This window comes from Hylaeus anthracinus, unplaced genomic scaffold (genome assembly GCF_026225885.1).
Source record: "Hylaeus anthracinus isolate JK02 unplaced genomic scaffold, UHH_iyHylAnth1.0_haploid 11994, whole genome shotgun sequence".
Lineage (NCBI taxonomy): Eukaryota > Metazoa > Arthropoda > Insecta > Hymenoptera > Colletidae > Hylaeus > Hylaeus anthracinus.
The window spans coordinates 6,523,834-6,546,407 of record NW_026534341.1 but is presented as its reverse complement, the minus strand read 5'-3'; the positions used below and the strand labels follow the sequence as shown (position 1 = coordinate 6,546,407).

The 22,574-nt window shown below is 38.5% G+C and overlaps 4 protein-coding genes across 7 annotated transcripts in view; 1 reads left to right on the top strand and 3 right to left on the bottom strand.

Annotated features, from left to right (window-relative positions):
* Positions 1-232: 232 nt before the first annotated feature.
* LOC128888883 (uncharacterized) lies at positions 233-3,128 on the top strand. The gene is made up of 9 exons (XM_054146061.1): positions 233-435; positions 557-802; positions 887-1,044; positions 1,112-1,259; positions 1,346-1,772; positions 1,855-2,009; positions 2,086-2,325; positions 2,396-2,628; positions 2,705-3,128. The coding sequence occupies exons 1-9, from the start codon at positions 384-386 to the stop codon at positions 2,879-2,881; spliced, it is 1,836 nt and encodes a 611-aa protein (XP_054002036.1). The 5' UTR covers positions 233-383; the 3' UTR covers positions 2,882-3,128.
* A 3-nt stretch (positions 3,129-3,131) lies between these two features.
* On the bottom strand, positions 3,132-4,097 carry LOC128888887 (protein FAM32A). The gene is made up of 3 exons (XM_054146068.1): positions 3,956-4,097; positions 3,539-3,671; positions 3,132-3,475 (listed from the first exon to the last, which is right to left on the bottom strand). Exons 1-3 carry the CDS (start codon positions 4,039-4,041, stop codon positions 3,353-3,355), a joined length of 342 nt encoding a protein of 113 aa, XP_054002043.1. The 5' UTR covers positions 4,042-4,097; the 3' UTR covers positions 3,132-3,352.
* On the bottom strand, positions 3,956-6,508 carry LOC128888886 (ADP-ribosylation factor-like protein 8B-A). Its single transcript, XM_054146067.1, has 3 exons — positions 5,998-6,508; positions 5,247-5,563; positions 3,956-5,172 (listed from the first exon to the last, which is right to left on the bottom strand). Exons 1-3 carry the CDS (start codon positions 6,118-6,120, stop codon positions 5,052-5,054), a joined length of 561 nt encoding a protein of 186 aa, XP_054002042.1. The 5' UTR covers positions 6,121-6,508; the 3' UTR covers positions 3,956-5,051.
* Positions 6,509-12,704: 6,196 nt separating this feature from the next.
* LOC128888337 (elongation of very long chain fatty acids protein AAEL008004-like) overlaps positions 12,705-22,574 on the bottom strand; it is a 44,581-nt gene continuing 34,711 nt past the window's right edge. For 3 of the 4 annotated variants that reach the window (XM_054145084.1, XM_054145085.1, XM_054145083.1), the window contains exons 3-7: positions 18,841-19,031; positions 16,440-16,523; positions 15,028-15,084; positions 14,818-14,923; positions 12,705-14,079 (exon numbers count right to left, since the gene is read on the bottom strand). In XM_054145084.1, coding sequence (XP_054001059.1) covers positions 13,604-14,079; positions 14,818-14,923; positions 15,028-15,084; positions 16,440-16,523; positions 18,841-19,031 — 914 coding nt within the window. In that variant the 3' untranslated portion in view covers positions 12,705-13,603. Of the gene's footprint in view, positions 14,080-14,817; positions 14,924-15,027; positions 15,085-16,439; positions 16,524-17,887; positions 17,969-18,840; positions 19,032-22,574 lie in introns of all 4 variants that reach the window. The other variant, XM_054145086.1, reaches the window with a different exon arrangement.

Genomic DNA, 22,574 nt, shown 5'->3' with positions numbered 1-22,574 from the left:
AAACTCCTAAAATTAGTTCGACCCTTTCATCGCTAGATGGCTACTTAGTCGAATAAATTCTTGCAAGAGAGATAAAAAAAACAGGGAAAAAATCAGTGTTCCTACGATTTTCATCAATATAAATTATACAATCGGTACAAAAACATGAAGATCGAAGAAAACAAAGTTTCTTCGATTTCTAAAGACTGAAATCTCTATTCGAAGATCCAAAATATTTTCAGATGGCACCACAAGCATGATTCATAAATGGGTTGGGCGTAAGCGTTAGGAATGAGTTGAATCAGAATGAGTTGAATGAGTTTCTCTACGCGCTGTTTGTTCGGTTACAATTAAAATAATTTTTATTTCATTGTTGAAATCGTTGTGTTTAATTTAATGACAAAATGACAAAAAGATGGGACGTTCTTCTATTTGCCCTATATTTTATGTGGCAGGGTAAACTTCACGAATTTTAAAATCTCACACACTTGTTGTGTACACAATTGATTATTATAAATTAAACTCTGTTTCATTGAGAAATAACAAAAGGAGACTAATAAATACGTTTGTTTTTTAGTTGCATATTCCCATCAAGAATCCTCTTGTCAAATTCCTCCTGTTATAAGAGGGTCATGGTTTTCATGGGAAAATGGTAGAAATACTTTAACAGAGATAAATGCTGAAACAATGACAAATCGTGGTTATTGTGTCAATATGGTGCAACAGTATCATGTTAATTATACATTTGTATTTCACAATGACAAGTGCTACTCCTGTGTCAATTTAATTGTACGAACAGTAAATGTGTTGGAAAAACTTGAAGGTAAAAGGCCTGAAAGAATCTAGAAAAAATCATGAACAAAAATGTAAGAAATACAAGCTAATATTATTCATCTAATGCTTTCAGCAAGTTGTATGAATTTGCCTGATGGTGTTGAACCAACTGTGGAAAATGTGTGCAAAGGTTTAAAATCCGATCAACAGTTAATAACACTATTTTCTGAGAATCATGTTCCTGTAAATTGTAGATCATCTTTAGAGGGTGTTTGGCAATTTGCTTATCAGGCAAGTATTTAACTATGAGATATTGAATTATCTATCAAGAAAATCAATTCTATTATTCTCATTACAGAATCGATTCAGGTTTACAGGAGAATGTGATCATCCAGATGCACAAATTAGATCGTGCCAAACTGCAGGAACACAATTCTTGATAACTAATCAGAAATTCAATATAACTTATAAAAAGTGTTCTGGTATGAAGGAAACTTTTGACGGAGGTAATGTGTCCATTATTTGCTTAAAATCTTCATTATAAATATTTCACCTTGTTTTTTTTACTATTTTTATACTGTAAATATTTTAGTGGTGGAATACAGCTGCTTAGGAGATTGGTTCGTAGATAAGAATCATTTCTTCGCCGTTGCAAATACAAAGGAATCTCGAAAAGATGAAAAATATCGATGTTTCTTAAAAAATCGCGATGACGATCTCTATATCGGAGTATCTATTACCGCAGAGTGTAATACATTGAAAACTGTTGAAAAAAGTCCCGAGCGTTTAAGAGTAACACCCGTTAAAGCTGAGGTGGTTGAACCAGGATGTAGATTACCGGAAGACATGGGTGGACAATGGATAAACACTGCTAACATCGATGCTGATATTTTCATTAATGAAACACATATAATCGAAACTTGGTATCCTGACGAAGGCCGTTACAGGCGTACGATTTATGTTTGTCGCGAGTCGAGAGATAGCAGAGTCATGATGGCGCGATTGACTGTTGATGGATGGTATGTATAAGCGAATGATCATATGTACTAGCAAAAATTATACTACACTGCGTTTTCATAATTCAATTAATCACATTTTCAGTCAAAAAGATTATGTTTGTTTCGACTTTGTCCGTCGACATCATAACATCATTAGATATCGACGCGGTGTTGCAGTTATAAAAGATGATTTCCACACTGTTTGCTCTTGGGTACAGTTTCCTAACAAAGAAGCATGGAAATATGACTTATTTTTAGGTTAGGATAATATTTTTTTACTCACGTCTATGCGTATTAAATCGGCTGTTCTATATTATTATTTTGTGACACTTAGCAAAGGATCCTGTGCCCGTACGTTGTCCAGTAGCTGGGAAATACATGTTTCATCAGAAAGGAGACGTTTTGTTTGAAACTAGAATTTTAGGCGGTGTTACGCTATCTCCTCGTCCGAATATCTATTGCAAACAAAATATTTCAGATTTCTCAGTATGCGACACTGACCAGAAAGAAATCGCTATTGACGAAACCTACTGTTTGTCAGTAGATCATTTAGGAAAACCTGTAGACATTTACAGTAAGTTCAAATTGTCGCGGTTAATAGGAAAGTAATGCCAAGTATTTTATTTTATTTTAAATGTACATAGGTTTGCCGGATTACAAAATGAAATGTATCGGATTTTGGAAAGAAAATTTGAAGTCATACTTAATAACTTATGACGAGTTAGATCCTTATAGTAAATATCGTTGTTGGGTATATCAAAGAGCTGATTTGAACAAAGTCCTTATGTCTCAAGCTATTGGACCATTCTGTGATCTTAAACAAGATGTTACGAGTAGTAATTATACCGAAGGTGCTGCAGTTGCCTTAGAACTACAGGTAACCTCAAAAGCTCTAATGTGTTAGTATTAATTATTGCATAACGTACATTTTATAATCGTAATTTTGAATGTAGGAATACGAAAGAGAACGCGACCAATGTCCAATGTATTTCGACGATGGAAGTAATCCATGGGTAGTAAGTGAAAATTATATCAAAATATTCAGTTATGGTAACGGTGGAGTTTCGTGTTCATGCGCATCCCTATTGATGGCAATTAGCGTATGTCACATACTTTTTCTTAGCCCATAGTATTTAAATTGTTTTATCATGATAATATTAGTCAGTTAAAGGTATTAGTAAAAGTGTTAATTAACGAATAATTTGTACCACTCTTGGTATATTAATTCCGTCCATTCTGTGTAGATACACTTTATTAGATTTGAATAATGGCTATATACATACTTCAAATTTTTGCAATGCACTGTTGTAATATACATTATATTTTATGAATAGATTTTTTCGATATATTGTAAAATACATCGAGAATCGTGCCTTTTTAAGCATTATCTATCCGAATCAAAGACATAATTATAAGACTTAGTATTCAATCCATTTTAGGATTGTTACATTTTACTGAGATCTGATTTTTTTACAAACATTTAAAATAAAGTACAATTTTATATTAGATCATATGTTAATTTTAATAATATTGTAATTATTTATGTCTGCAATATATATGTATAAATAAACTTTTACACAGTTAAGATATATATAAAGAATTTATTTTGTCCAGCTGACTTTTGGTATGTCAAAGTGTTCTGTTAAACTATCCAAATGTCTGTTGAATTCTTCTACTCGTTGTTTATGTGTCATAGAGGCCTTTTGTTTAATTCGTTCGTTTTGCTGCAAATAACGTTACGTCCAGTATAATTATTCGAGAAATATAAAAATTAAATAATTAATTACCATCTTTTCTTGCATTTTCTGAAATGCTATTTCCGCCTTTGTGCGTTTAATTTCCGTGGTCTTAGTTTTTTCTTCCTCTTCGATTTTTGACACTTCAACTAGTTTTTTCTTTTTGCCTTCCTTGTGCTTTTTTCTAGATTTCAAAAAATATGATGATAATAATAATATTCCTATCGTTCGTTTATAATATTCAGAAACATCAATCTCTGCTTGGGATGAAATGTAAAAACACTATCAGTCAATATTAACGCAAACAAAATGGTATTTTATTTCGATTACAATAAATTGAACTTTTGAAGAAACATTTTTAGTTTACTATTCGAAAGGCATATTTTACCCATCTCTACTTTAAACTTATTCGAGAACTGTCAATTGTAACATAACCTAAATGGAGAATGAAATTTGTCGTTTACGTACTTCTTACTCACGCCTTGATCATTTTTGAGTTTTAAAAGTCCCTTGCTTGCGTGTGCATAAGGGTCGTTATCGTTCATCGGTGGCATATTGACGTTTTAAACAAATAATTCTCTGTGAAACACTCTATTGTTTACACCACGAAATGTCTTATCGCGAAGTGACGATACACACTGATACACACGACTGCGTTGCATGAACAGAATCTCACAAATCGATTCTCTATACTATCGAATAGAGCAATTGATTATATTATGATGTCATACGCATCGCTAACCAATAAAAACTTCTGTCCATTATAATTTTTAATATTCGAAAATTGTATCTTAAATATTGTCGTTTTAGAAACATACAATACTTTATTCTTGTCTTTCAGTAATTAACATTTTTTTCAAAATCGATTCTCCATTTAAAAAAAAGAATTATATATTTTTATTTCATTTTATATATATATATATATGTATACGTGTATATACATAACACAGCGGTCATATTTTTCAGGATCATAATAAATCGGTATAATATCGTTAATAATTCTCCATTAATTATACAAGTTTACTTAGCATCAAGTTCGTGTACATGTAGCGATCAAATGTACGTAATCTCTATGCTGTGAAGTAATAATCTTAATTAAATAGTTCGAGAATATGTACTATATGATAATTGATATTATTATGCGCTTGTATTCGTACTAGTTGCCATTGTCTCTATGTTGACCATTAAATGCTATTTTCGTCTCATGAGTTTAATTTAAAGAAACTGTTACTTACACAAATCCTCTAAAAACGCAATATAAAAGTTATTACTTATTCCTAAGGTGCCTGCAAGGATGAACGGGTCTCTCGTTATCGTTCAGACGAGCATATTTGGCTTAAGCATAACATCCTTGGTTTTTTTTTCATTAAATTTTCTATGAGTTATATATGTTCAAACGAAGAACAGCTAAAGCTTAGATGTAAAAAAAGTTATCTACGGTAACGAATCAATTTAACATAAAATCATCGCTGAACACTCCCTCGTACTTTTGATCCCAATTCTGCTATCAATATCTTGGGCTTCTCGATAAGAATGTATAAGTATGTAAAATTTATTACACGTATTAGCGAATACCACTTCTAGAATGTGCTATAAGCCACTGCAACGTAATATCGATATTGTCTTTTTCTTTGCACGAAATGCTATAGCAACAGATCTCACGGTCTTGAATGGCTGCTAAGTTCCTAAAAAAAATATATTAATCTGAATTGTGTTGGTGCCATACTCCCTTATACTTTCTTCAAAATAATATACATACATTCTTTCTATGAGTCCATTTTCATCCAAAGCATGAACTAAATCCCTTTTGTTGCCAAGAACCAACACTGGTATACCAGCCAGTTGAGGTTTATCCAATAAATTGTGCAATTCATTACGACTTGCTTCTATTTTGTCAGAATCTGCTGCATCTACCATGTATACTATTGCATTCACACCTCTACAATATCGTTCCCACATAGATCTGAACCTTGGTTGACCTCCTATGTCCCACACCTTTATAGTCACATTGCCTTTTGTTATTTTACGCATGTTGAACCCAACAGTTGGAATCATGTCCTCGCTAAACTGCCCAGACTGAAAAGATGAATATATATACATTTCCATCCATCACCTTGCATAAAACTCAAGTTCTTTCTAAGAAGGAATACATATGGATCCATGTAACTCTAGTTAACTTTTGGAACAAGGATTATATATCTATATGTACTGGAAAGAAAGATCAATTTTAGAAAGGATTTGTTTAGTTTTTAAAAGGATTTAGTTTTGTTAACCGTTTGAGTCGAGAATTCGTTATACTTATGAAATTTTCACGTAAGGGCGGATGCAAGAAGTTTACATCTACGACGGACTTAGTTATTTCGAATAAGGTATAGAATCTAACCAAGACGGTACATGTTACGTTAGTTCGCTAAGGGAAAATTTCATTTCTTCGTCATCGAATTCACGCGCTCGAGACAAAAAAGGAAACGTGATCATCGAATCACGAGAACGGATGGAAATTTTCGTACCGCAATGACATTTACGAAGGTGGTTTTTCCACTGTACTGCAAGCCAACGAGAGTCAGTTCCATCTCCTCTTTCCAAAAGAGGGACTTAAACCAGTCCAGAATCCGATTGATAAGCGCCAACATATTTTATCAGATCGGAGGAAATCCAGCTCCACCGGTAGAAATATAAATTCACTTTAAAATACGCCACTCACTGAATTTGACATGTAGTCATTTGCGTTCGAGTACGTCAGGTTGTCAGATCCAGAAGTATGCACCGCGCTAGTCAGTAACTGGCGCTGACTAACCGCGCGGGGCACTCTGTGTTCGTGATGCGTCACAAGATGCGACACACAAATTTTATCTCACAGAAAAACCGATATCTCGCCTACCAAACGGGCTTATCGTCGAGGTAATGCACAGTAGCCAGGCGATCTTAACAGTTCGGGCATTGACGTGCAACAAAAGACGTTGCAGCGATTCTCAACTTAACGATGCGTACATTTTGGTACACAGCGCGGTACTGATCACTGATGCGCGCCGTCCGAGGAGAAAGTTCCTAGCTGTAGCAGTCCCTCTTCGCGCTTGACATCTGCGCAACGTAGATGCGCAGAAGTATACCGCTGAGCGCGAAGTTCGAAATATCCCATTTTCCGTATACGGGGAATAGGATAAATTGAAATCAATATCGCGTAGGAAACATAATTAATAAACAGTAGTCTCATTCTGATTTTAAGCTTCGTATAGTTTGGAGATATTTTCAGAGGACGATTATTTTACACGGACTCGTGGCTAAATGTATAAAAATTCTGCGCATCTATGTCACGCGGCTGTCGAATAAGAAGGAGTAGTCGAAGCTGGTGATTTTCTCCTCACACGGTACTTATCCGTGTCATCGTGTACACAGTTTCGTTGATGAATAATTCAACAACTAAGTAAACGTTGGCGACCTCTGTTCAGTTCTCCATCCAGTTTATCATTGCGTGTATGTACTTGCATTGCTGCTATAGATAGTTCTATATTGTCTATACAAAATTTATCTATATTTCGTAACCGTTTAAAACCATGCAACACTGATGAATTCTCTAAGAGAATAGTTCCCTACGCGCGATAATGTAATCATTGCGATGGACTGTAATGTTCTGTTATATTTACATTATTAGTCACAATCTATTTTAGGACTGTAGGTACGCAGTCGTAAGAAATAACGTAGCGTCAGCATACTGAAAGACAATAATGACTGTTGTGTTCGAAGCGCAGTGGCTGTTGATTCTCGACAGATTCAAGTTGCTACAAAACAATACAATTGCATACTGTATACGAAAAGTGGTTCTCATTCTTGATGTGAAACGAACCAAGTTTCATAATCGCATTCGTTGACGTCGTTATTATAATTTCTAACGGCTGTTAATGTTTCTTTTTTTTTTTAAGGCAAACATAAGTGATTTGAGGTTTTGCGCGATATGGTTAACGTTGATTAGACGTTATGGCTATTATATCACTCGAGTAATTCAATGTATTGATTGAGAATTATTGTTTCCATATTTATAGAAGCCATTAACACTTCGCGCATGTAGGCAACATGCGAATGCACCTGAAACAAAATCGATTTATTTCTCCAGCCATCATATAACACCCATGGCATGTTAAAACCATGGCAATATTATTTAATTACGAGCGTGAATTCTCAGCTTACTAAGTTGATAATAATCATAATTAAATTTTGAAGCAATCGATGGTCTACCACTGGCCTTTGATTTAGCAGGTATTTAATCATTGCGTGACGATTATAAAATCATGTTCCTTATCAGTACATGGGAATACGAGACACGATATAATGAAGTCCACGTTGCACGAGATAATTATTTCCGACTTGTTTTGTATCGCGGGATAAAAGAACGATTGGTGGCTCTGAGAACGCACCATACGCCACTGTCGGTATTTAATTCTCTACTTAATCTCCAATTAATTCATTTTGATCCATCTCGCAATTTGCATTCTACCGTCCTGTTTATTTCATCCCACTTGTCAGGCACGCAATTCGATCGCCAACAAGGTAGCTTGATTCGAGAATAACAATGCAAGACATGTTAGAAAATGAACTCGTTCTACGACCGTTGATCATATGACAAGAACTGAAAAAATAAAAGTAGATAATCGCTTTCATATGAATCGCAATAAAAATAATCTGAAGTTCTCCTCTACCAAGCAAGGAATTATTGCTGTAGTTAATTGATGCCCCTTTACTCTTCTTTTTATCATACACCGTTCAACGAGTATATAGCGCAACGATGAAGTCTAATCAGTTCTAAGAAGATAAAGCATCGGTCTCATCGCTTTTTTTTAGTACGCTATTTCAATCTTCATTTCAAAGATTTGTTAAAAACAAAATAATTGTAGCCGCGAATACAAAATAGTGGTTAATTTCGTTTGTAAATTTTGCTTTGCCTTTTTTTTTAACAACTCTTTATTCGTAATAATATCTAGATGTAGATTCGTATATAAATTATCATTATGCTCACGATACTTATGGTATGTGACTCTATTACTTTTTTTTCCTTTCCTTCTTTAAGCTTTATTCGCTCGTGTGTCGACGCGAAGCGTGGCACAATGATCGTTACCTCCGTTTCTAATTAATTCTTTTTCCTTACGACAGTACAAAACTAACCTACCTATATACAAGGTGTACGAAACGTGCAAAGCGAACGAAACACTAAGTGGACGTTTTGTGCACATCGATCGTATTCGTCGTAACTATTCGATCTCTTATGGTCTGTCCGCATGGTACAAAGTTCAAAGGATCGGCGATCTACGTGATCGTTTCCCAACCGCTGCAATTGTACAGGTACCTACTGGATGCACGAACTCGAGTTACTGGTTTAAGTAATTTCTACAAAACAAATTTGAGCAAATATTTCCACAACGATATTTCTAATTTAAACGGTCGAAGAAAAACATTGACTCGCGCAATTTATACAGTACACGAATGATCTACATCACAGATCTTTCGGATCGCGAGCGTTCGCTTAGAAAAATACAGTGAGTCCTTGTAAAGTTTGCTTTACCCAAATTTATATGTCAAATGTATTGCGAGGAGAAGGAAATATCAATCTTGATAGGAAACGTTGGTCTCGCTGGATGAAACGTTTTGATCAGTCTTCGAAAAGCCTGTGTTTCAGCAAAAACTTTTCGACACTGTCCATGTTCCCCTTGCTGAGACACCACGTAATTCTTCACCGAGGACTGATCTTTCCTTATCCCTTCGATGTATAGTATTTATATAATTCGTCTTACACGAAAAACTAGAATTAATCCCACGAGATAAGGACTTACTGTATTCAGATATCGGAGAGGTGGGGGAGCGTTAACGTATACGTAATTCGAAAACGTTGGTAAAAAGAAGAATACAAACTCTCGCAGATTTTCCTACACTCTAACAACAATTTCAACAACCATGATTCTGAACGCTCTGTTAACGATTTAGTCCTGAGCAAAGTTTCGCGGTTCGGATACAGGACAGCGTTTACAGAAAAGGAAATGAACCTGATACGGTGGATTCGGTGTCTCTAACGGTGCGTTCTGAATCGAAACCTTAATGTCTAGATCACAAGTGACACTCGATCGAATATGTTTCGGTAATCACAGCTCTGATATCGATGACCGTGTTACTGATCGAAAAGGAGACATCAACGATGGATCGTTCGCGACGCGCAATTGTTAAGTTTCGTTGTGAATAAGAACGATCCTCGCACGCTGGATGGTCGGAACACGTCCTAGATATTAAGGCACACCCGTTTATCATTATCTCACAAGGCACGTTGGAGGAATCTAACATTTGGTCGTCGAAAACGTACGTTTCCTTTGCTTTGCGCGACTTCGCAATGCGTACAACATATTCGGCATAAAAGCCAATCAGTGAGAAGTTCTAACTTACGGGGTGGACCATCAGAAATTGAATCGATTTATATCCTTCTATGATTGAAAATGCGAAGTAGGGACGAAAACATTCGAATTGTCTTCTAGGACGAACGTTACGCAAATATCATTCTTTTGTAAAGGATTTAAAAATTAACCCTTTGTTACGATTAGGTATAAAGTCACCTGTGTTAGAAGTATAGAAATATAGAGAGCTAACAAGTTTGGCCGAAAGTTGTGTAAATAACCATCGAATCAATTTCAAGTACATTTTAAGGCTCACATTTCTTATATTATGAATTTTCAACGCAACATAATTTACACGCTTGTAAAACACTTATAATTAAACTAAACGTAAGAGTCGAGATACCAGACGTCCTTCTAGGGTTAAAGTAGTAAGTACAGTATTAAAGTATCGAGGAAAATAAATTTTTAAAAGGCTGTGCACGCACTTCACAGTAATTTGTACAATAATGTAGTTAGGTAACTGTATATGTCAATATATATTACTTTGACCATAGAAGTTCAGGTTTCATTCATTCTCGATTTTAATGCCAGTCCCAGGATAGATTGTTTAATTTTTCTTATAAAAAAAAAGTTTGAAATCTGCCAAGTAGGGGATACGCGATTCTTGACACTTGCTTCATCCTCCGAAAACCGTCCAAAAAGGATCGATCAGGTGTTTCATTTCTACTGGACCACCCTGTATATACCTACGTTAAACTATACATTATTAATTAATTCGTTAGATCAATCTTATTACCGATTAATAAAAAATTGCAAACTTTGTACAATCTTTCGATTTCTCGTTCAACATACATATGTATGTTTATATATATATATTTGTTAGTTTCGAACTGAGTGGCTTTCGAGTCGAGCATACCGAAATAAACGATGTATTTTATGTACAATAATGGACATACCGTACACCGTGCGCACGACCGCTGCGCAGATCGAGCACCTACCTCTCTAAGCGTCGCATTTACTCGCCAACGATTCGCAGAGCGTTTCTCGCGTGTCGGTTCACGATATGGATGCATTATCACGGGTTTTAAAAACCTGGAAATATGTTCAGCAACATATGCACTCTAAAAATTTCTTTTAAAACCGAAAGAGTCTAAAACCGTTCATACAATATGTATATACGAAACAAGAAGCATGCAATGGGCGTGTAGCCCATTCGATTTCGATCTAGTCGTTTATCTCACAGTTTTGTTAGACGTTCGCGAACCTACTCTCGAATTCCGATGTATTCCGCACGTTCCCACGAGAAAGTTTAATCGAATGGTTTTCCAAACTGGTTTTTTAAATCGCCTCCCACCCTCACCCGAAAATAAAAAAAAAATCTGTTTCAGAGCCTAATAGCCTTATAAACGTTTCTAACGGGGTTCTTTCAATTTAAAAAATTTTCTCACGCCCCCTTCCGGATCGTAATACGCCTTCTACTTTGAAAACACTGGTTCAGTTTGATTTCCGCACGTGGTTTACATAACGCGAAAGCGCGCGCGCGCGACGAGGCTGTTCTCCGTTTGGATCGGACTGAATTAAGGCCAACAGCTCTCGAACAAGCGACAACAAGAGCAAACAAATTCTCTAGCCGTCGATGAAACAGATCTCGGCTGTAATGAGGCGCGAAAAAAAGTGATCTTCTCCGAATTATGTAATCGGATAACGGTCGGTGGCATTGTTGTGCAATCACGATCCAACGCTCACAGTTAACTCTCTTATATAATTCCTTGTTTTTATATAATCTATGAGCAGCCGCCAACGCCGTCGCGCGCGCGCAACCGATGACAGCAAAAACGTTCTGCGGATTGCCATCTCGGGAGAGGATAGGTGAAATTTTCATCTGGATAAAAAACTGGCGAATAAGAGATGAGCACCGCTCGATAAAAATTACAGTTTGAACTGTATAATTGCGTGACCGTGTAATCGAATAGTATAACCGTCGAACGAATGACAGTTATCGCGTTGATTCTTAACCGCTCTGCCACGAGGTCGGCTACACCGCGCTGCAGACGTTTGCCAATCTCGCGATTCTAGAATTTAAAAAGCCAATTCGATATTTTAATCTCTGGCAACCCTCTGGTAATCGTTGCAGAGTTTCTGTTCATTTATTATTCGGACAAAATTCCGCCCATCCTCCCAGTTCGCATTTCAACGTGTTTAAAAATTGCATAAACCGTAAATGTTGCACCGCGACAATATCTGTTCTAATGAAACGGAGCGTGTGAGGAAGAGGGGAGAAAACCAGCCAATTTCACGCGAATTGCAAGAGAGTGAGAGGTCTTTCTAGCCGCGGAAACCGCCGCAATTTCACCATGGTCAATAAAAAATGATTACTTCTCCCCTATTACCGTGCTTCTGTATCGTAATTCGACAAATCACCGTCTCCCGAGACGGTAATGTAACAACGACGGCGCGAAGTTATACATCCAAGCATTCTTTACGTAATTGTTACCTATACCCCGGTCCCGCCGCAATCCTATCGGCGAGATTACCGATCGAATCGGTCTGGCTGGTTCAACGTCGACGCAGAACAGAACACCCGGCACACAGAATACAAGATCACCCGGCATAGTTGGGCAACGATTGCTTTGCGATTACGTCTGCAGTCACCGCTCACAGTTGTCGCGTTAATCGATAATCATAATTACCAATCGATGACTCGTAGCCTTCCAAAGTTAATCGTGCTTGACTATCTACCGATCGCTGTCATGGATTACTGATTATTCATTAATCGTTTATACGTTAACTGTCACCGAATAACTCGTTACTTTTTCATGGACAAATACTACGTTTCCCAATGCACATTTTTCTCTTTCTTTCGAACAATTAGCAGCAAGAGGTTAGCCGCGCGAGAAGAGCTATCCATCGACAGGGCGGCAATGAAAATTTCTTTTGTACTCGTTATTCTTTTACAGATTGCTTTCACTTTCGTAACAAGTTATGCCTTCTACGATAGAGCCTCGATTATCGCAGGAAAAGGGGCTGAAAATGCTTATAACTATAGAGAGGTAATCTATTCAATGAGAGGAAGCCCCACTAATCTCCATTATCACACCTATCGGTCACTTTCCTCCTCCACCTTCGCTCGTTCACAAGTGACCATACCTTTCAATCGTCAACTCGTTGCAACGAACGAGGCTCTCGTGCAACAATCGAGATTCTACCGCGTCGAACATGATTTGACTATCCAACTGTGTACAGGTGTGCCGCATACCCTGCCAGTCAACGTGTCGATCACAATTACCGATTACTTGGTACTCAAGCTCGCGGATTCAATTTTGCCCAACCCAGCCAGCCGACGCGAAGGTTTCTCGCTCCCGACGACGCGAAAGTCGGCTCTACGTCGGTCGTGGCGGGTGTACGATCAGCGTGCCGAGGTTCACGGATACCTAGATCGTCGGGGAGCCAGGGATCCGTGACCGCGAGCCGCGACAAATCCGGGTCGAACGCATCTTGGGTAGATTGCCTGGTCCTACACTCACCCTTTCTCCCGTTCCATGTCTCTCCCTCTACGAATACACTGAACCAGTTTGTACTATTTTACTGTACAGGCTTTTTCGATGTTTCGATGCCCCGCTGAGATCGCGAACGATCGTCGGACCGGAAGAGCAAACAGAGCGAAGCCCGGATGCGACTCGGAGGATCGATGGTACAAGGGGGATGAGATGAATCGATGACGGTCTAACGACGTTGAACGATCGGGTCATTCGGTCGTCGTGTAGGGTCTTCGAAGGTTGAGCTCCGACGCCGCTAGGCTGTCGCCTTTCACGTAGTAATCGGCGGCGTCCCTTCGTCCAGACGACGAGTTGCCGATGGATCCGTTCGTCAAGCCGTTCGTCTGACTGCTTTGCTGGTGGTCCTTCTTTGCGACGCCGTTCGCCAATGGTCGTTTCCTGCTTTGGTAGCTCTGTTGGTAGAACTCGTTGAACAAGAAGAAGAACATGGTCGCGTGCAGTCCGATCCACCAAACGAACGCCTTCGGGTAGTTGCATTCGATGAAAAGCAGCTGGAACGCGTGGATCATCACCAGGACGAACTGGACCATCTGGAAGACGGTCAGGTACTTCTTCCACCAGAGGTACGGCTGCACTTTCGGGCCCATAGCTGCCAGCATGTAGTACGTGTACATCACGATGTGGACGAACGTGTTCAGCAGCCCGAAGAACGTACTGTGACCACCTGGAAAGAAGAAGAGTGGCGTTAACCAGTTACAGATACGAGGGTAAGTAAAGGGTTGAAGTAAAAAGATGATCGGTATCTGTTGCTCAGGATCGTCCAAAGTGTTCCGTTCCGACTGGTCAAACTTCATCGTAAACTCTTCAAAATATCTTAACCCGCTTACACGGAGAACAAGAAACAGTATTGGATTTTCATTATAAAAATAGAGCGTAATTGCGTTTTTTCACGTGACATGGAAATTCATGACATCCACCACGCTATACTTAGTTTTTCCTCGAAACGTGTTTCTCAGTCTGGAATCGTCCACCAATAACAGCCTGTATTAATTACACGTTGGCAAATCGGAAACTGCACGTTGAACGCTTTTAAAGTCGCGTGTTTTCTTTAATGACAAAAATGATAGTTTCTACGTCAATGGATCGTATAAATGCGCGTCTCGTTAGTGATTAGAATTTATTTGTGGAAACGTAATATTCGAACCAGGGCATACGAGCACGCACGTGCAAATAACCATAAGATACGTCAGGAGAAAAAAAGAAAACTCATCGACTACTTTTTACTCGACTAACCACTTTTTACGAAATAATCTTAGATTCGTAAATTTCTAGCAATTCTCAGAAGGACGGATGCATCTTGATCCGGGCGAGTCTGTTGCTCGAGACGATACGACGAACAATTGAATTGCCATTGAATCGTACGATTTAATCGGCGATTATGTAAAAAGATTATTGTACGTACCAGGTGTAAATTTAACGCCGAACCACACTGACATTGGCATGCAACCGTGGTGAATAACGTGCAACGTCGACACGTGATTGTTCTTCTTTCTCAGTACGAAGAAGATCTACAAAGGCGGTGAACAACGAGAAATCTTAGACAATCGATTAAAAGACGAAACGCTGGAACGTGACGTTCCGATGCAATCTTTACTGGATTCCGATTACTTACCGTGTCCATGAATTCCGTGAATTTGGAGAAGTAATACCACCAACATGCGTGCACCATCTGTATGTTGCAAAATATCGATTAGACGATCTTTTTATGCGCTACACTCGGCTGTGTCAAACGTAACAAGAGAGGCAAATCATTGGAGATCCAGTGCTCGCAATTATACTACGATCGTCGTGACCGATCAACAATGCGTTAAGTATAACATTTGAAAAAGTATTCCAAGTGTTACCATGGTTTGACGCAGATTCCAAAGACTTGCTCTTGATAGGTTCACATCGACGGAGACGACAGTCAGTCTGTTATCTGTGCATATCGTGTAAGTGTCTGTTTTCAAGTGTATTGTTTCTTGCATGTAGTTTTTGTTAAGTGGTGTTAATTGCATGAAGCGGCTAGTTCGAAGTGTGTTAGCTTGCTCGATTAACTACTGTATCCTTATAGTACGTTGGGACACTCTGGGACAAATGTTTCGACGTTTCGCAAGCACTGAAGCACTACGTTCTTCAGGAGTTCGAGTAATACACTGCCATAAGTGTGTATCGCGTAGTTTAGGTCTCTCCAAGATACATAAATAACGAAGCTGCAAATACTATAAACAATGATACAGGCTCGAATCGCATCTGACACGTTTATCTGGAGGATGATGATCAGTCCATCCATGACATACAAGCTCGGTGATTGCTGGCCAATTAGCTATGACATGAGCGCAGGTACCTGAGCAGGAGTTGAGTAGCTCTAAACTAACGATCTCGGTGTGCCATTCGATCTCTGAAGAAGCTGGATGCAATGCTTGGGAAACGTTGAAACACGTTTTCTTAAAGGGCTATCAACTGGTGTATCAACTATCAGAACCCCGAGCCGCGGAAACCTCAAATACCGTATTCTTCAAACGCTACTTGGAAACTTAGTGGAACACGCAAAAGACACGGTACAGTTGTAAATAAAGAAACAAATCATACTAATAGAACAAAGAATAAATACATGGAAGTAATTTCTGATAACCCGAGACGTCTTGCAAAATTTACGTCGGCCAGAAGACTGTTATTGTACAACTAATTAAACAAATAAAGCATCAATTACAACGTTCCAACGGAGATGGGCAGAATTTTATTATAATTGATTAAAAATTGAAACTTATTATTAGAATGTATTTGTTTGAATTTAATGTTAACGAAACGACGTTACTTCTCGGTCCCCCTAATTTTTTATACCGTACCAATAACGCCTTCGAAAGCAGCACTTTTGACTCGTTATTAGCGATCTTTGCGCGTTAAGGAGAATTGTGCCCATCTCTGACTCGTATTGCTACTTTTTCATGTGGAATTTCTAGTTCAATCGTGTACCGATAGAATGTACGAAAAGTGTGTTTGGTTTAGTGTAACGTTTGCGTGTTAATAGGGAATATCACCCACCCTTAATACTTTGGGTTGATCGTTGTAGTCTACGGGTTGACACCTTAGAGAATAGTCGCCAGTCAGCCATCCGGACATTCCTAACTGCAACCACAACCGCCCAGAGACCATTCTCCGATGAGTGAAAAGAATAAATAAATGAAAGAGTAAGGCGTAGAATCGAAAAGGGGTACGCGCGATGGCGCACGTGAAAAGCTAACTGCGACCTCTGTAATAATCCTGGTCGCATTAATTAAGGTCGAATTCTTACCTATGCACAGGCTGTTTCCTTGAAATCGAAAATTTACGTCGGAGTTAGAACGATTAATAGATCGCCAATTACACAAGTAACGATTAACTATTGCTTATTAGTGACAGAGAAATTCGCCAGACCTTGTAGTTTGTTTCAGCCAGGACATTCATGCGACAAACACTGGACAGCACACGCACACACAAAAAAACACGAACAGAGGCAGATGTTCGAAGCTATGCAGAGTAATTCTAGAAATTGAACCGAGCAGCAAATGTGAAAACAAGCCACGGTTGTACTTCCTTCTTTTAGAGCGAGCTGTGTATCGCGTTTCAATAATAAAACGAGACTTTAACGTTTTATTCAATCCGTCCTTGCTTGAAAATGTGCTATATTATGGCTCGATTTCTAGAGTCACCCTATATAACCCTGTACAACCAGCAACGGCCAGTCGGCCCGAATTGTTACGCCAGGGTAAGTAAAGACACACAGAAAAGCGTTAAAGCGGTTTAGTAAATTTTACTCCTCCTCGATAGGCCGTTTCTTGCCCTGAAATCGGCTGTCTACAAAAGCATCAAACAATCCGCATCGTAGCTTGGTTCTCCAACTGCCACCATACAAGACCCTTGAAAACGTAGGATGGTTTATCGTCGGCATATGCGTATACGTCGCCATAATCGATTTTGTCGGTTGCGATACTTGCCTAGAAGAGTCTTCGACGCGATTTAAAAAAAAAAGACACACGTTTCTAATTATTGTTACTACAATTCATTTACTCAACGATGACGTCTTCGACTCTCTATTCGAGTCATCTTCAATTTAAAAAAACTATATTTCTACATGAAATGACTCGTGTAGAAGATCAAAATCGTTACGAGTGGACTGTAGACTCGAATCGACGAACGTAAAAACTAATTGTTTTAACACAAGCACGAAACAACGTTATATAATTATTTCGATAAATCGACTCAACTCGTTAGTATTAACACGCTAGTACCCGATTTTAACAGGAAAATTATGATTACTTTAAACCCGATTAGCGTCTCGAACAATCACACACAGCACAATTTTTGTTACAAGAATACGAGCGTACGTATATACATATATATATATATATATATATACAGTTGGAATTGGCATTCGTTGAGTTCCGTCTCGTTGAAATGGCCGTCGTTCATCATCTATCTGCGAAAGAGGCTATGGACAACACAAAACTTACCCTTATCGCGATCGGATCGTCGGAATAGTCCACCGGTTGGCAACGGAGACTATAATGGGTCCACCATCCGCCCATCAGACTCTGTTGTTGTTGGTTTGCAAAATTAACGTTTAATCTAGCTCATCTAGCTGCGTTTACCAAATGCTTATCCAATCGAATTCGAAACGCGTCTTTTCGAGCTTTCGATCTCGACAATTTCTCACGGGGATTAAAGTGGTCTCTAACCTTCGCAAATATATATTAATCATTACTTCATCGCATAAGTTTTTACAAGTATTAATATTTTTTTACTTCCTGTAAGATCTTATATCATCAAAAATGATAATAATAAAGTTTTTAACGTCACCGTCAATGGAAGGCTGGCGACCACTTTAATCTTGCGCTGTTCGCTGCTACGACACGTTGCACTTGCATTCAAAGTGACATACCGGAAGTAGCTTCCCGAGTAATCGTCGAATCGTTTGCAGGCAGAGGTGCCACCGATCAGAGAGGGGCAAAATAAACGGTGAACAGTGTTTCGTACAAAAAATTCTATTTTTTCGAAAGCCTACTGTTCGAGCGAACTGCCCATCTCTGCCACCAACCCGTCCACGACTCGACGATCGGCAAAGGAGTCACGTAAACAAGAAGTTTACCGTCCATGTATCGCAAATACTAATAAAGCTCGCGCCATTGATGCTATCTGGTGACGATTTCGAACTCGATGACTCGGCCAGACGTTCGCGACGGTTTCGCAGAAATTATTCCCCACGCGAACCTCCGGCTTTCGTGACTCCGTCGTACATATTAGCGTGCATCGAACGCATCTTTTTAGAAATGTAGAGGAGTTTAACGCATGCAAAGAACATATTTTCTCGTGAGTGTGGTTGTGCAAACAAACACGTGTTCGATACAAAGAGCAGGCAGAGCTAGGGTGTTTAACATAAAACACTCGACACGAAGGAACACGTTACCTCGTAGAACAGCCACGCCGAGAACACCATTTGGAACAGGTTGTACATCACCAGGATGTTGTTCAACTGAAAGGGCTTCCTGTTCTCCATCAGCTTCGGTCCCAGAACTTTCACGACGTACACGTAGGTCAGACAGATGAACAGGGTGGGAAACGGGGAACTCATCATGAACCAATTCGTTGTCCTCTGATCTGAAACGAGAATTAGATCAATGAGTATTGTATAAATCAATGGTTATATCTGAAGATGGATTCTCGTTATTGTATACAGTCAGTCCCATAAATATTCGTAACTTCTATGTTTATTAAAGAAATCTGTCTAAACTAAATGATAGGTTTGATATTTTCAAATAGATGTTTCATTGTAAGTATGCGCATGAATAAACTTCACGCTTGTATGTATTAATAATGAAATATTTATTTAAAAATATCAAACCTATTATTTAATTTAGATACGAATATTTATGGGACTGATTGTAGATAGCATCGATTTCCAACGAACCAATTCCCAGTGTAACAGGCAGTGAGATATAATAGATCTTGCTCGAGAATATTGGTCGACAGGATAAACAGACAAATCCACGAGATTGGCAGAAATTTCTTCGTGAAAAGATTACGAAAGATTATGGATCGAGTTGCCTCCTGCCGAGGGTTCGAGTGCGGCTGGTAATACCATGTAAAAGTATAACAACCTCGACCTTGAGGTTTCTTGAGGTTTCTCCACGCGATATGCTTCCTCGCCCTTTCGCGTCCTTCAGAAGTTCAATCAACCAACGTCACATTAAAACCAGTTGAAGAATCCGTTTCATTAACCCGTCCTCTTGGTTGTAACGTTTCGACCGACCTTGTAATCGCTTTCATCGCTTCTTCGGTGGGCTCGATGGTACACGGAAAGCCGTAAAATTGAGCCATTAAACAGAGATCTTTCTGATGGAAGGCAACCTCTGATCTCGTTCGTATAAAGCTTCTTTGTTCGGGTCGGAAAATTCTAAAATTGAAATCCGCACGGAGATTCCAAAAATACAGTCCCATATGGTCATGTTTATGCAACGAATTAGCTTAAAAAACCTTCTTCGAAATCAGCAGCAGGTTCCCCACGGACACGTGAAATGAATTATTCATTTTCAATGCGCCACGATCGTTGCACATTGCAACGAGTGACGTTCGCCGAACTGCAACGATATTCTTTGTGATTCTACCCTCCTTTCCTGCTCGTCCGCTCGTCGAAATCTCCGCCACCGTGCTTCCCGAACCGCGATGACGTCCAACGCGTAGGGAAGTTCGATTTCAATGCGACAATGACTACCAATCACTCCTATCTACGAAGGTTACACGTTCGTTAACTTTTATTTCACTTTGTATGAATTTCCGTTATGTAAAATCTATGCAAACTGTCTAGAGATAACCGAGATCCTTATGCGAATCGAATAACGTATGAAAAACAAACAACTCTTGGGTTCGTTACCCGTTGAATGAAAATTTGCATTTTAATCGACGAACGGAATTATAGTCAACGCTGAACGAAGAAAATCTTATCCGAATAACGGTTTTACCTGATAAACGTCACGAGTAAATCGATTATTCGAATGAAATTCTGTCTATCTCCGCGAGACATGCCTCGCTTCTTGTATCAATATGCAGACAGATGTAGCTAAGTCTGAAATTACACAACCACCTATCTGGAATTCCGAATACTAAAACTTTCCTGATGATGGTCATTTGTATACCAAAGCACGTGACAGAGATAGACAGAGTTTTACTCGAGTAATAGGCGATGAATAAAAACGCCGTGTAAACGCCCATTTGCGATGTTCTTTCGATCGAACAATTATGCAGACAAAATTTGGTGGAACGATCAGTAGAAGATGAAGAAGTTTCATAGTGACTTCAGACCATCTTCTTAGGATGATGGATCCAACTCTATTGCTTTACAATTTTTCTTTTGTTATATTCCATCACTTTTGCCGAACAAAAATATATTTAACTGTCCTTCGTTATTTGAAAATTTGCAGTTCGAGCCTTGGAGCAAAATCAAAAGATACAGACAGTGTGGTCGGCGAAAGTTGACGGCGTTGCGAAAGACGTCGTGAAATTAATCTAGTCAATTGATTATCACCGAGAAACGTACGCAATTCGAGTCTCCGATGGAACGACCTCTTGCTCTACACATTCATTTTTTTAATTTTTACTGCGCCTCCCAAGGGAGCAAGTTTCTGTTCGATTAAAACGACCATGCGAGTTCGGGAATTTCGTTTCAAGAGAGTTTTGCGCAAGGCAACGTTTGCGCAATCCCAACAAAGTATCCAACCGCTAAAGATGGGCGAAATTGTATTAAAATAATAAACGACTAATGAAAGCACCCTTGTAATTTTTGTGTTAGAAGAAAGCAATGTCAATGTTAGATAACATGTGTCTCTAACAGTTTATACATGGTAGCACTGCATACTGGACTGTTATTTAATAATACGTATTAGTCCGATACTTTCCGTTGTTTACTACCTACATCACAAGAAACCTGTTCTCTCCTTTATTTATTACAGACACCGAGGAGAAAACAGGTTTTTCGATGAAACTGTGATTTGATCACCGAACTATAGGAATGTCTTCGAATATAAATAATTGATTGTGTTAAAGGCGTAGGAACTGTGACTTTTAAAATTTCGTAGAATGCACGCACAAATATTCTACACTCCGCGCAATGTATTCAGCGTGACTCCAGATCACATACATATGTATGTATGTTTCTTTATATGACGCTTGCATTCATTTTTTTTTTGTCATGGAAATTATGGAATTCATAAGTTACTGGAAATTTTTGCATCTGTTATATAAACAAAACGTAGTACCTTCGAGCTAATGTGATCAAACATGGGAAACGAATTTGTTTGCCATTGCGTTTAGAGTAAAAACGTACGCAACAAAAGTTATTGCAAATTAAATTAGTCCTTCGGTATAAATTGCAATTCATATACCGGAAAACGTCGGATAAATTCCGTGAGTTCGTAGAAAAATTAGAACCTCCGTAAAACGAGAAAAGCAATTCGAGTTGGGATAGTAAAGCCATAGACCAATATGTACTTTTTTCGTTGCTTGTTCTATTCATTAGTGTCGATCCATGGAACGATGTGATAAATGGGTGATTACTTATTCATTAGTTCAATTGAATCCCTTTATTTTGAGTTTTCTCGCGTCAGCAACATTTGCGTACACTTTTTTTTTACAGTTATTTTGCGTTTCTCTTTCTTGTTTGGACTCAAAGTAAGCAAATATCAGCGAACTTATTAAATTGCAATTATTACCGTGGATTACCTGATTTCCTGTATTTTCGTTTCCTGTGTTTTTATTCCAAACATAAATTCCCTCGAAATCGATATTATCATTTTTATCGATGACTCGAAAAGTAGCGCGTTTAACGAAAATTGGAACGCAATTGCAAAATCTTTGCCGACTCGGTGCAAATTCATTTTCGAGCGAACGTGCTTGGATAAGTATAACTAAATATAATTTATGTAGATGTTTTGTATATTTTCATATCCTGTTTCGATACGGTGCAATAAAGCAAATAAATAAATAAATAAACTGCAACAAGATATCCGACAAATATTGAATGAATTAACAATTGAGTTTTCAGTTCGATTGTTCCTTTCATAATAAACAAAGACAACAGATTTAATGGATTAATAATACGTTTGGATTGCGTAAATTTCGTTTACTGTTGCACATGATTATCGGTAC

Bases quoted from the DNA above. Each gene is read 5' to 3' on its own strand.
- LOC128888883 (XM_054146061.1), top strand. From the start codon at position 384: ATGACAAAAAGATGGGACGTTCTTCTATTTGCCCTATATTTTATGTGG. The intron at 1,045-1,111 runs GCAAGTATTTAA...TTCTCATTACAG, and splicing joins TTTGGCAATTTGCTTATCAG to AATCGATTCAGGTTTACAGG. The intron at 2,326-2,395 runs GTAAGTTCAAAT...AAATGTACATAG, and splicing joins AAAACCTGTAGACATTTACA to GTTTGCCGGATTACAAAATG.
- LOC128888887 (XM_054146068.1), bottom strand. From the start codon at position 4,041: ATGCCACCGATGAACGATAACGACCCTTATGCACACGCAAGCAAGGGA. The intron at 3,672-3,955 runs GTACGTAAACGA...TTTGAAATCTAG, and splicing joins GATCAAGGCGTGAGTAAGAA to AAAAAAGCACAAGGAAGGCA. The intron at 3,476-3,538 runs GTAATTAATTAT...CGTTATTTGCAG, and splicing joins AGAAAATGCAAGAAAAGATG to CAAAACGAACGAATTAAACA.
- LOC128888886 (XM_054146067.1), bottom strand. From the start codon at position 6,120: ATGTTGGCGCTTATCAATCGGATTCTGGACTGGTTTAAGTCCCTCTTT. The intron at 5,564-5,997 runs GTACGAAAATTT...TCATCTTTTCAG, and splicing joins CCTTCGTAAATGTCATTGCG to TCTGGGCAGTTTAGCGAGGA. The intron at 5,173-5,246 runs GTATGTATATTA...TATTTTTTTTAG, and splicing joins AATGGACTCATAGAAAGAAT to GAACTTAGCAGCCATTCAAG.